The following is an 11274-nucleotide window of genomic DNA, read 5'->3' on the forward strand; positions in this document are numbered from 1 at the left end:
CATATGTAAACGGATCGGGATATACAAGACAGGTATCTATGAGTGAATGTATGATACATTTCGTAGCATCAGAAGTATACGGATTACTGGAAGAACTAGGGATGTGTATTAAATACAATAACGTCTGGCCTGTACGGTCAACTGGAAACGTTTATTAGAAAAGACGTCAAAAAGAAGATGCAAATCCCAACAGTCTATGCTGTCACATTTATTTTTAAAGCAATCAGCCATATGTACATAATGATTTACTTCGTGAATTAGTAATTTGTATTCATTACAATAGAGCGAGTCTATAACGCATGAAACACGGTCGAACACAGTTTCGGGCATCCGAGAAACGTTCAGCCACGTTAACGACACCTCGGAACAATGAGGAAATAGAAATTGGTTGTTATCAATTGGCACACAAACTGGCACATTTCAAATACTGCCCGGAAAACCAGTCAGGATATGCGTTAACAAGCCTATGTTGTAGGAGTAAGCTGAATTGAATGACAATCGGAAAAGCTACAAAGCCTTGTTAAGGCGGTCATGATTTGCGTATCAGTTTCTGACCGGATACGAAGCGGTGAAGCGCTTTGGCACTTGAGCCTCATTAGGTAGCATTAGAGTTGACCTATTAGCTAAGGAAAGGAGACGTAGGGTTTTTTTTTTTTTCGTTCAGCTAAAAATTTTACCTGTTCAGAGTTTCAGATCACAGAGTTAGCTTTCAACCACGAAATAGATCAATCCATCCATTGTACCTATACCTTTGTCTTTCTCATCGTGGGGCCCTTTTCACATTGCTGTGTTAAGCTTCCACTTTTTATACGCCATTAAACAGTCAACAGAAAAACTACTTAATATAATGGTAATTATCAGTGTCACTTGTAGTATCATAATTGTCCGCAACGTATTTACAGATATCGTACTAATAAGATCACGACGCTGCTAGCGTTAGTATTTCCTAGATAGCTTATCGAGGTGGGTATAGATTCTTGTGGTGAAATTTCAAATGCACATGTAACAGGTATTACCGCATACGCTGGGTGACTGACGCGCAATGAGATTCTACGTAAGTAAGAGTATTTTCCAACTTTACCCTCGTGCTTTCAGACTGACGAAAATGATGGAAGTCGAGGCACTTTTCGGCGACCTTTTGCCAGCCGTCTTTCAATGCGTGCATCAAATCATTTACTGAAGGTAGATGTGTAGTAACACAAGCTGGTCACCAAAGGGAAGCTTTAGGTAATTTCTACGTACAGACCGTGTACGTAGATTGTGCAGACGTTAGGTAATCACGTTCTTCGTTCGTCATATTCGATGACAGTAGTTATTTATTCCTTTTCGAAAAATCGTTCGGGGAATAAAAATATGCCTATATACTACTCTGTATATACAATGGAACCTATGTATGAGGTAAAATAAGTTTCGCCTGATTGAAATCGAATGTAGAACAATGAATAGAGATAAAAATGACTGAATTTTATCTCTAACCGTAACAGATTGTTATAAAAGCAATTATGAGACCCATTCATAAATATGAGCGCTGTTAGATACATTCTCCAATGACGCTGACGATGATCGTGTTATTTCTAGCTTCTTTATTAACAAAAGTCGGCTAGCAGCGACGTTAGTGATAAATTAGTAATAATATCTAACACTGCGAACGCGTCCCTACGACTCGAAAGATCACGGTCCAGTTGCTTTCAGGTCGGCAGCTTTTTTTCAGCGTAACTAAAAACGAATGCCAAGCTATATACCATGTATGTATACAGTAATCTGACAAACGTCTGCTTTAATACCGACTAGAATGATATATCAAAGTCCCTTAAGTAAGTCGTAATCGTGTATTTACTAGGGAACAATATCTTGTGTTTAGGATAAGCGAAGCGAACCCCCCATTGGTTGTTTATGCAGAAAAGAGAAATATCATTCCTATTGAAATCACAAAACCAAGTAGTTCAGCTGGATGATGCCACGGAAAACAAATTGCACTGGCAGACCAGCTCGTAGAAAAAAACACGAAAGTCATCCTATAATCTCTTGAATAATTTACTCCGATCTAATTATAGCTTAACTATAATATGGGAATGTTACAAAATTCACGCTCTGCTAGCGTACCATTGCTAGCCGGACTCCAACAATCGGGTCACCTGAAATTTACATTGGACAAGCTGATGATGTAACTGACAGACGCTCAAAGCAGATTCGAGGCACTAATGGGAACATGAGGCACTTACACAAAATTTCAACAGCTACTAGTTTCAACATGCTATTTAACATGCTATGGTAGTGACATCGTCTATTATGTGCACCACAGGAGTTCATTCATACTGCAGACCAGGATGTCCTAACAATTTATTGTCCAAAAAAATGTCTCGACTCACCTGAAAATTAGGCCTCACAAAGCTTTTAAGCCACGAAAACCCGCAGAGAGTAGCACATTTTGACAGTCAGTCAGCTAGGACAATAATAGGTTGCCCACTTTTATGGCGTGTTGAAATCACATTTAATACAAAGTTTGAACTATTGACGCCTCGATATATGCTAGAACATGTAGTAAAAATTCACTTACTCATAACTGACGGACTCGATAACGGCGGCGCTTGTAACCTGTCTAGTAATTCGTTTTTGGTCCGATTTTAGCATTTCAGCCATTGGTAACACAGAGCTACATTAGCAACTACAACCGATTAACTGAGCAGACAACCTTAAGCTATACTAAAGTGAATTTTTAATTTCAAACGTCGTTCTCCATTTAGCGGCATCTACAATATGTATAATTCAGCTTTTAGTTTGGCCTCATTTTCGAGGCCATTGGTGTAGGGTCTTCGTTTCGGTGTCTATAAAAACAGTTACTATATTATTTATTAAGAACAGATTTATATACTGTAGGGGCCTATAGTCAAGAGTTAACCTCTTCAGATGTTACTGAATTTTATCAACAGCTAATCCTGTTGTGGTGAAGTCCTTCCTTAACCGTCTTTGCGTTCGAATACTGTCGATTATATAAGTCCGCTGCAGGCGTCTCATTACATTCTCATGATGATACCACTGTTGTGTTTTCTGATCTCGCTGCAATCAGACTACACTATCGGAAAGGTATAATCACCAATATATTTTATTTAATTTTTTACAATAGGGATTTAGTGCATGATATGTATTAAATAACAGAAGCTACACAGTTTTAAGAGGTCTAGTATCACAAGCAATAATTGGCACTGAAAATACCAAATCGTGATAGCCAATGCCGAACTTCTCGTAGTCCCAACAATTGTTTTTGCCAATCCCTCACTTATGATACCGCAAATCGATCTTCAACTACCTAACGTTGCCGCTATCAGTATTAACTATTCCGCAAAAGCCTTCCTCTGAAGACATAGTACTTTTGTTCCCTATACGATGCTATCATAGGGCGTACCGATTCGTGAACTCGCTCATAATCACACAATAATAACAACTGTAGTAACAATCAACAACGTGGGATTGCAAACAAACATAGGACGACGCAACCCTGAATACGCAATATATGGGTTGTTGATGCTGTTCTTGTTACTAAATACTACTACCACTACAAAGGATACTGTTATTATTATAATCCGTATTTCTGTATCTTCACTCATCAATATAGTACTAACAATGATAATGATAACGAATATCTTTTGTTTGATCTGTCTTCGAACTTGATTCTTGTGACCGTGAGTCCCGTGATCACGTGTAAGTGAATGCGCTCTGGAGCACACGAAGTTTAGGTGCTTCTTGCCGTTCCGGCTGCCACGGGCCGGTCAATGTGTTCTCAGCAATACATAACAGAGAAAAGGCGGGATTCATTCGAGTCTGGGCCACTAAATCGGGTTGCCGCCGCCGCCGCCGCTGCTGCCGCCGCTGTTGCCGCCATATATCGGTCTCTCAGAACCGATGTGCCATGCGACCCGTTTAAGTGTAGAATTTCCCGGTCTTGAAACAAAGCAATATTAATCACCGCCAATAAACATCCCATGCACGACAACGGCCATTACAGAACTATTTTCTAATCACTGGCTATGGAACCACTAAAGATGCAACTAACAGGATCAATATGAATGCAAAAACGTTAATACGAGCAAGAACAACGCAAGAATATACGTTGATTTCAGATATAGATAGATAGATGAAAAAAAATTTAACTTTCGAACATACGTCAAATTGCGAAAAGTAAGTAACAAATTAAGGGTAAAAATTTGTAAAGATACTTCGCTAAAGAATCAAATAATAATGTAGGAAGCGAGTCTGACGTACCTTAATTCGATGCTTACACACAGCTTTTAAACCAGTTTTAAATACATTCATATATCAAGCAACTTCATGCATGTTTTCCTTTGAAGCTTTGCGAAGTTTTCGATATTGGCTTCCGGGTAGCTGCGCTTGTCTCAATCCAAATATAAGTATATGAAAAGAATCGACACCTATTTATCTATATATATATATATATATATACATGCAGATATATAAATGTAAGCGCCATATGTGACTTTCATTGTCCGAGACAAATGATACAGAGTGACCATAAGCCAACGAAACACATGCCTAGATTAGGTGAGCGTACGTATGTACCAGTAAATGAATATATTGACCGAATAATAGAATGGTTTGCATCAAAGAGCGACACGGATTGTACATCTCTTTCCATAAATATAACCCATTTTAATAACGATGTCTAATGTTGTACAATGTTATACTGTGCGTGTGCCATGTTACTATCTGGATCGGGGACCTTGGCTTTCGACTTAACAAAATCGATCTCGTTTTCCGCTCTCCATCGAAACTACCGCCATGATGGTTGATTTTTTCAATTAATAACTAGTAATAATCAAGAGTACAATTAATAGCGGTTTACCAGCTAATTTTGACCTTTTTTTTTTTGCTATCTAAGTAGAATTGTATGCAGCTCTGTTGTACAATCTGCGATTTTAAGCCCTCGATTCCGAGGTAACATGTTTCTATGACAAGTACATAACCACCCGTGTGGCTGTTTCAGCATTATTTGTTTTATGACGTTTTCTTTTATAAACGAACGGCAATTGCTGGCCACTCGATAAGGAACTGCGACGACACAATCACTTTCAAATCGCAAATAATGCCCCTGTTGACTAGCCACTGAATGATCAACAGACGGCGAAAAACTATCCGAGAGTACGTTTAGATAGTAGCGAGATTATATATATATATATATATATATATATATATATATATATATACACACAACTAAAGAATTAAGAGCTTATATGTAGACGGATACATATATACACATGTAAAAGTTAAATATATAGGGTACAATATAAAAATCGATTAATTCATTGAAAGCGCTGAAGGAGGCATGTTCTTCTTTGCAAGGATGCGAACAAAATTAAAACGTATGAGAAATTCGAAAAAATATATCGCGAGCGGAATTCCGTTATCATTATTACTGTTCTGGTGCGGTGTGAATCTGGGCAAAGCTGGGGGAGGAAAGAGAGAGGGAGGGAGGGAGGGGGCGCGCAAAGGTAAACGATGTGACTCATCAGTCATCGACACCAAAAACGACCAAAGTCTACTATGTGTTTTAGATCGGCTACATAATGAACGCATATATTTACGGCAATATGCCGTAGGAAACTTCGGTGCAAACCCGTTTTCTCTCTTCCTTTTGTTTCAATTGTATAGTCCTATTTTCATCTGCGATGTACATTTTTATAGACATAATGTTAGCTGATGACAATACACCGCGCATTAACTGAATGATGAACAATCATGAAGACAACGGCGAAGACAAGTATGGTGATAGTAATGAGCTGATAATGGCAAACTCACAATATATAGATAAAAATACATCTATATATCAATAATACCAATACATTAATAAACGTTGAATTGTACGGGGAAGAGATTGATTGTATAAAATGTTGACTGTGTTTTTACTTAACAAGCTGTTGCTTCAAGACTGGTTAGTGACAACTGTAAATGGATTATTTTTGCTACTGTTATTAAGTAGTAGTAAGTATAATTTAGCCGCACGGTGTTAGTCGTTCCATCAGCGTGCTACCGTATTCTAACTATATCTCATGTACTTGACTACGTTAGCCTATTGACAAATATATTTTGTCTTAAATTTAGGAAAATTTCGGGTCAAAAATTGCATGGGCCCCGCATCTGTCCAGCAAACATTTGGCGGTTCATTACAGAATAAATATTATAAGTAGTTGTTGGTGTTCAAGATATGGTAGATTTCCAGATCGTTCTTGATAGGGTCGAGTCATAGGGTGTGACTTCCTAAAGACATGCTGTGTTCCCTCTGTAACGCGATAACAAAAACCCAGGTGGAGCTTGTGTCTGTGCTCCGGCACGAATACAGCGCCATTATAATTATTCCAGTAGCTACACCTTAGGCCATGACAATTAACCACTGTATACTAATAAACATTCTATTCTGCTATAGAAAAAATGCTATTGCTGATAAAAAAATTTTCATCACATGCTTATGTAAAAATATTAACCCACAAACTTATGTCTATAAGAGAAATAGGCGATAACTTTATTCAGAGCATCCTTCGATAACCCTCAGTATTTAATCGACGTACTGATATATATATATATATATATATATACATATACATAGATAGAGAGAGCGAATGATTGGCAATTAATATGCTTTCGTACTTTGTATACACACCATTGACATGGAAGGCAAGACCGACTTAGAACAGCGTCTAAAATGCAGTAACTGTTCTATCTATTTTCTCGCTTGCGTCTATGGAAACATGCTGTCTTTAGTCGGATTAGAACGGTATGATCAGACCCTGGTAGTAATGATAGTTAGTTTTATCAAATTTAAACAGGCCAAGTACTTAGTTCCTAAGTATAGAATACAGTGAAAAAGATAATGACTTAGCTTAGTCTTTCAATATCTTTTAGGACAAAAGGCATACGTGCTCTATTGAGCATTTATTAAGCCGACATGATATTCAGTTCTTAGGGGGTCATGTCGATATGTTTAAAGAAACGTAGACCTCAGGAGCTACAATATACAGAATAACTAAAAATTGGTAACTTCTCTCTTTAGGGAATCGATTTCACACTAGATATGATGAGGGCGCCCGTAGGTTGGAGCGTGCGCATAAGCGGCAATCGGAGCGGCTGCTGCTACCGCAACTTTTTTAAGCGGTGAAGGGGCATTGAAGAGTGCTGCAGCCGGTGCCGAGGGCGCTGTCCCAGGCTCGTTCGTATTGACGGTGGCGCGAAAACCTGCCGCATCGGCGACGTAATCAACACGACGCGAGATGCCATGAGCGTCGGTGAAGGAATATGAACCCTTTTTGTTGTTGTGCCCATCAGACTCTTCATGCCGGGCACTTTTTGTTCCGTACTCGTCTACCGTTTCGTAGCCAAATGAGTACGGCTGTGGAGGATAGATAGGCTCGGCGATTTTGGCTACGATAGGTGAGGCTGCAGCGTACGCTAGTGGTGCGACCCCGGGTCCATAAGCGGGATGTGGCAGAGCCCAAGCGGCAAGAGCCACTGAAGCTAGCACGGCAAGCTGACACAGAGGCAGAAAAAAAAATGGAATAATAACAATCCATCATGACAAAAGCAGAAAACCATATTATCGTTTTTATTCATTCAATAGCTACAATGCAAAATGAAGAAAATTATCTATTCGATTGATTTAAATGAGAATAGAAAAAAGAAAAGTTTATGCCATAAACAATTATTTTGATCGGCTCCCTGCTAAGATTCGGCCGCTTACGTTTCAAAGAAGCTGCGGAATATCTTAAATGTGAGCCAATGGAATTATAAAAGCCACTAATTAATTTAAGCTAAACTCAACGCATAGTATACATAGTCTAAGTGGGCGCATAGTACAATTAGGCCATAGCGCCCCACAGAAGCGCTTATTGCTGGGTTGTAGGAGCGTGTGTGTGTACTATATCGAGAAGGGACCAGAACAGCTAAACATAGCTATACTAACATTGCACCATATAATAGGCCACGATTTTACTAAACAAGTCATCGATAAACTGCTTAAGAGAACACAGGAACAGCCAAGTTTAATAACGTTCGATATTAACTGTTAGAGCAAACTATAGTCGGCTGCGCTCAGCGAGTACAGATTCTCATATACAGAGATGTTAATCGATACTCCACGGGTCGGAGACAACGGGTCTCGTTGCCTCAGCTGGTTTCACTGATAACCTCATTTCACATTGCTACTTTAGATTTTTGGCTACTCACGTCCTGCCAGGTTCGAAAGTTGTACACTGTTCGTACATGGCACCCACACATACACACGTTTGGCCCTACAACATCCTTGAAAAGGATGCTAGGAGACTCCGGATGCGGTCTCCACCGTGGCACAGGCATCATGCCCATTGAGACGCTAGCTATCGGACTTTAAAAAAAAAGGTTAGAAAAGGTCACCTCTTTTGTATACCCTATTTTGGCTACCTTGTACATATCGTCTCGCTCGTTTGGTTTTCTCTCGTTTGTTCTCCGTGGATAGTCTCTGAAGAGACTTTCTGTCGCGACCGATCAGGCGTACTTTCCTCTGCTACTATTTAAGCTCTTGTGATGTCCAAGACGCGCTGTTTCATGTATATATGCCTGTGGGGGCTATATGCGTTGGACTATCTGTTTATCTGTCTGTGAATGGTGCAGCGAGTGTACTGCAAAGCAGTACTGGCGCCAGCAACAGCGGCAGCGCTTTTGCTAACAACTAAGCCGCTTTCCCCACGACCCTGGCGAGTCGCATCGGCTACTACCAAGCTAGCCCGCCCACCCCTACACAGACAAGCACAATAAGCAAACAGTAATCATAATAAACAAGAACATTGTCGTTATAATCATCATCGTTCTTTGTACTTTGAGAATGATGAACCGTTATCATTCGAACCCAAGAGAAGCACACTTCTTATCTCAAAGGTCTGCCATTTCTTCATGTTGTTATTTGAAAAAACTGAACACGGGTACTCACGGATTTCATATCAGGCTGGCTCAGCCCATCCTCTTCGCCAATAGAGTTGTGCTGTTTTTGCTCGTATTGGTAAAGATCCCCACGGAAGTCAAGAAATCCGATAGATGTTAGGTCTGTGCTAGTATTTAAGTTTGCAATAATATACACAGAGGCCCGGAGCCGATTAGTTATTGGTTCGAAGTTGAATACTGCCAAGTACTTGAGATGTTGATAGTGATACGGCCGGTAGACGTAATCAAGATGAGAAGTAGACAGTTAAGGGAACAAAATAGAGATGTCTTCATTTCCATAAATGCACGGAAAGTGTTCTTAAAAATCTATAGTTTTGAACAATCTAGTGAACGTCGAACATTACGATTTTTTTCGCCTAAACCTATGTGCCCCGTTAACTTATCTAATAGGGATCAGCTGATTAATAAATTAGTCATAATGGCCAATCTAACCGTTTGCTTAAGTTAAGGATTCGCATGTGGCCGCTCGACAATTCTCCGTTGCGTTTTCGGTACATTGCTAGTTACGTTGCTATAGGAACTTCAATAAAAAAGGAGACGTTTGTAAGATGTCAAAAACCTTCTCTGCAAAGCTAATTTTACCTTCAGTTATAGCAAAATTGAGCTGATATTTGCCCATAATATCGAATAAGGGGTAACTTGTAGGTAATCTTAGAAAAAAAAGGTCCTTCATTTTTACAGGTAGCATCAACCATCAAACTGATTGTAGCTTACTGTATATACCTTTAATATAAATCGAAAATAGGAAAATCGACATTAAGAAAAAAAATAGCAGCGAACTTAATTCTAAAACTCTGAGTGATGCCTCCTCCTCCTCCTCCTCCTCCCCCTTCCCCTTGGTAACTTTCCATATTCTGTTCCGGCAGTAGTTACAACCGGGCATTGAGAACAAAGCGTCTTGAAGACAATTTACAACAATCGATTCTATTTACTGGTCATCTTATGCCGCTAAAAAAAAAGACACTGGTATATACAGGCGTTAAGACCTAAATGAGCACTTTCTGCGAAATTTGAAAGAAAATGTTGATGTCACAGTATTTTTGCCACGATTATTGAGACAGAAAAAAAACTTTAGTTCGAAGGTTACTTGAGATACGGTAAAGTTCAAGCGCGGATTCAATTGGAGAGCCAAATACAGCGGCCAAAAAAAGTAACTTCTAACTGAAAAAAATCATGTAAACTAAATTTAGCACGGTTCTTAGTGTACGGAACGGAATTGCTTGTGTGAACAACGGCCAACACTGGACATTGCGTAGAAACTTTTGCTCACGTCCAAGGTCTAACGATTTGACGTGTGAGTTTTTTTTTTGGATTTGACGATAACGTGTGAATCAGGGTGTCTTCGACACACCCCAATTTTCTGTTTTCTCTAACGACACCGGCCTTGCCGTTTCAATTCATCCCGCATAGTCTCCTATAATAAAAATGCCCGCAATAAAGAAAATCTCCGTCGTTTTAGGGGTTAGGTGCTTTAGCACTTTGCGTTGTAATATGTAGATGCTGGGACATTTCCTGAGACGATACGACAAATTTACCATAGCATCCATGAGTCCCTGATGAGGGCCCAGTACAGACATGATTGCGTTCTGCTAAAAACGTAATACCTTTGGGTAGAAGGGTTACGGTTTAGAAAGGGTTCTACTATCTGTTTAAAGGCAACTTTGTTTGAGATTTGTTCTTGTTTTGAAGGCACTCGTGTTAAAAACATATTGCAACACTATTTGGCGGGTGCCATTTGTATTTACTAATATTATGACTGAATACCGTCACGCGCGTTGCTGAACAATTCAAACCCGAACAGTATATTCTCCCTGTGACTTCAAAATTATGTAACTACCGTTTGCCTAGGCTTCGAATTAGCTTCACCGCGCCGTTCATCTGTAGTGGGTAAATGCTATAATTACATATTTTGAGAGAAGCAACGTCATCAGAAATGGGCAGCGCTTGACAGCCAACATGCCCGTACATTCGGTCAATAGATGTATAGGCTAGAAGAGCGAATAGACCTGCACGTTTAGCAACTTCTACAGTTGAAATTTCAAGTTGTTGCTCCCTGTCAGTGTCTAAAATTCGGTGGTATGAACGCAGCAAACCATACATCTTCAATCGTTTCCAACATTTGCTTTGGTCGAATGTTTGCCCAGGTTCTCGCTCGTCCTGTTCAGCTGTGGAATAAAGCGATTATGATCAAAGTCGAAATCGCTCGAAAGCACTGCACGATATCTTCTCTCATTCAACCAGTGCAGACGTCAAACGTAACGCCTGGCTAGTACAAAATTGATGGAAACTCTCGAC

At 39.7% G+C, this 11274-nt stretch overlaps 1 protein-coding gene and 2 long non-coding RNA genes across 3 annotated transcripts; 1 reads left to right on the top strand and 2 right to left on the bottom strand.

Moving 5' to 3' along the window:
• Positions 1-171: 171 nt before the first annotated feature.
• Positions 172-2495, bottom strand: LOC111268470 (uncharacterized). The gene is made up of 2 exons (XR_002685252.2): positions 2370-2495; positions 172-2135 (listed from the first exon to the last, which is right to left on the bottom strand). It is a non-coding gene; the product is annotated as an uncharacterized LOC111268470 (long non-coding RNA).
• A 514-nt stretch (positions 2496-3009) lies between these two features.
• On the top strand, positions 3010-5901 carry LOC111268471 (uncharacterized). Its single transcript, XR_002685253.1, has 2 exons — positions 3010-3084; positions 3686-5901. It is a non-coding gene; the product is annotated as an uncharacterized LOC111268471 (long non-coding RNA).
• A 601-nt stretch (positions 5902-6502) lies between these two features.
• Positions 6503-8594, bottom strand: LOC111268469 (cuticle protein 10.9). The gene is made up of 2 exons (XM_022847487.2): positions 8443-8594; positions 6503-7534 (listed from the first exon to the last, which is right to left on the bottom strand). The coding sequence occupies exons 1-2, from the start codon at positions 8449-8451 to the stop codon at positions 7076-7078; spliced, it is 468 nt and encodes a 155-aa protein (XP_022703222.1). The 5' UTR covers positions 8452-8594; the 3' UTR covers positions 6503-7075.
• Positions 8595-11274: the final 2680 nt, after the last annotated feature.

Source organism: Varroa jacobsoni, unplaced genomic scaffold, assembly GCF_002532875.2.
Source record: "Varroa jacobsoni isolate VJ856 unplaced genomic scaffold, vjacob_1.0 scaffold_1290, whole genome shotgun sequence".
In the NCBI taxonomy this organism is placed as follows: Eukaryota; Metazoa; Arthropoda; class Arachnida; order Mesostigmata; family Varroidae; genus Varroa; species Varroa jacobsoni.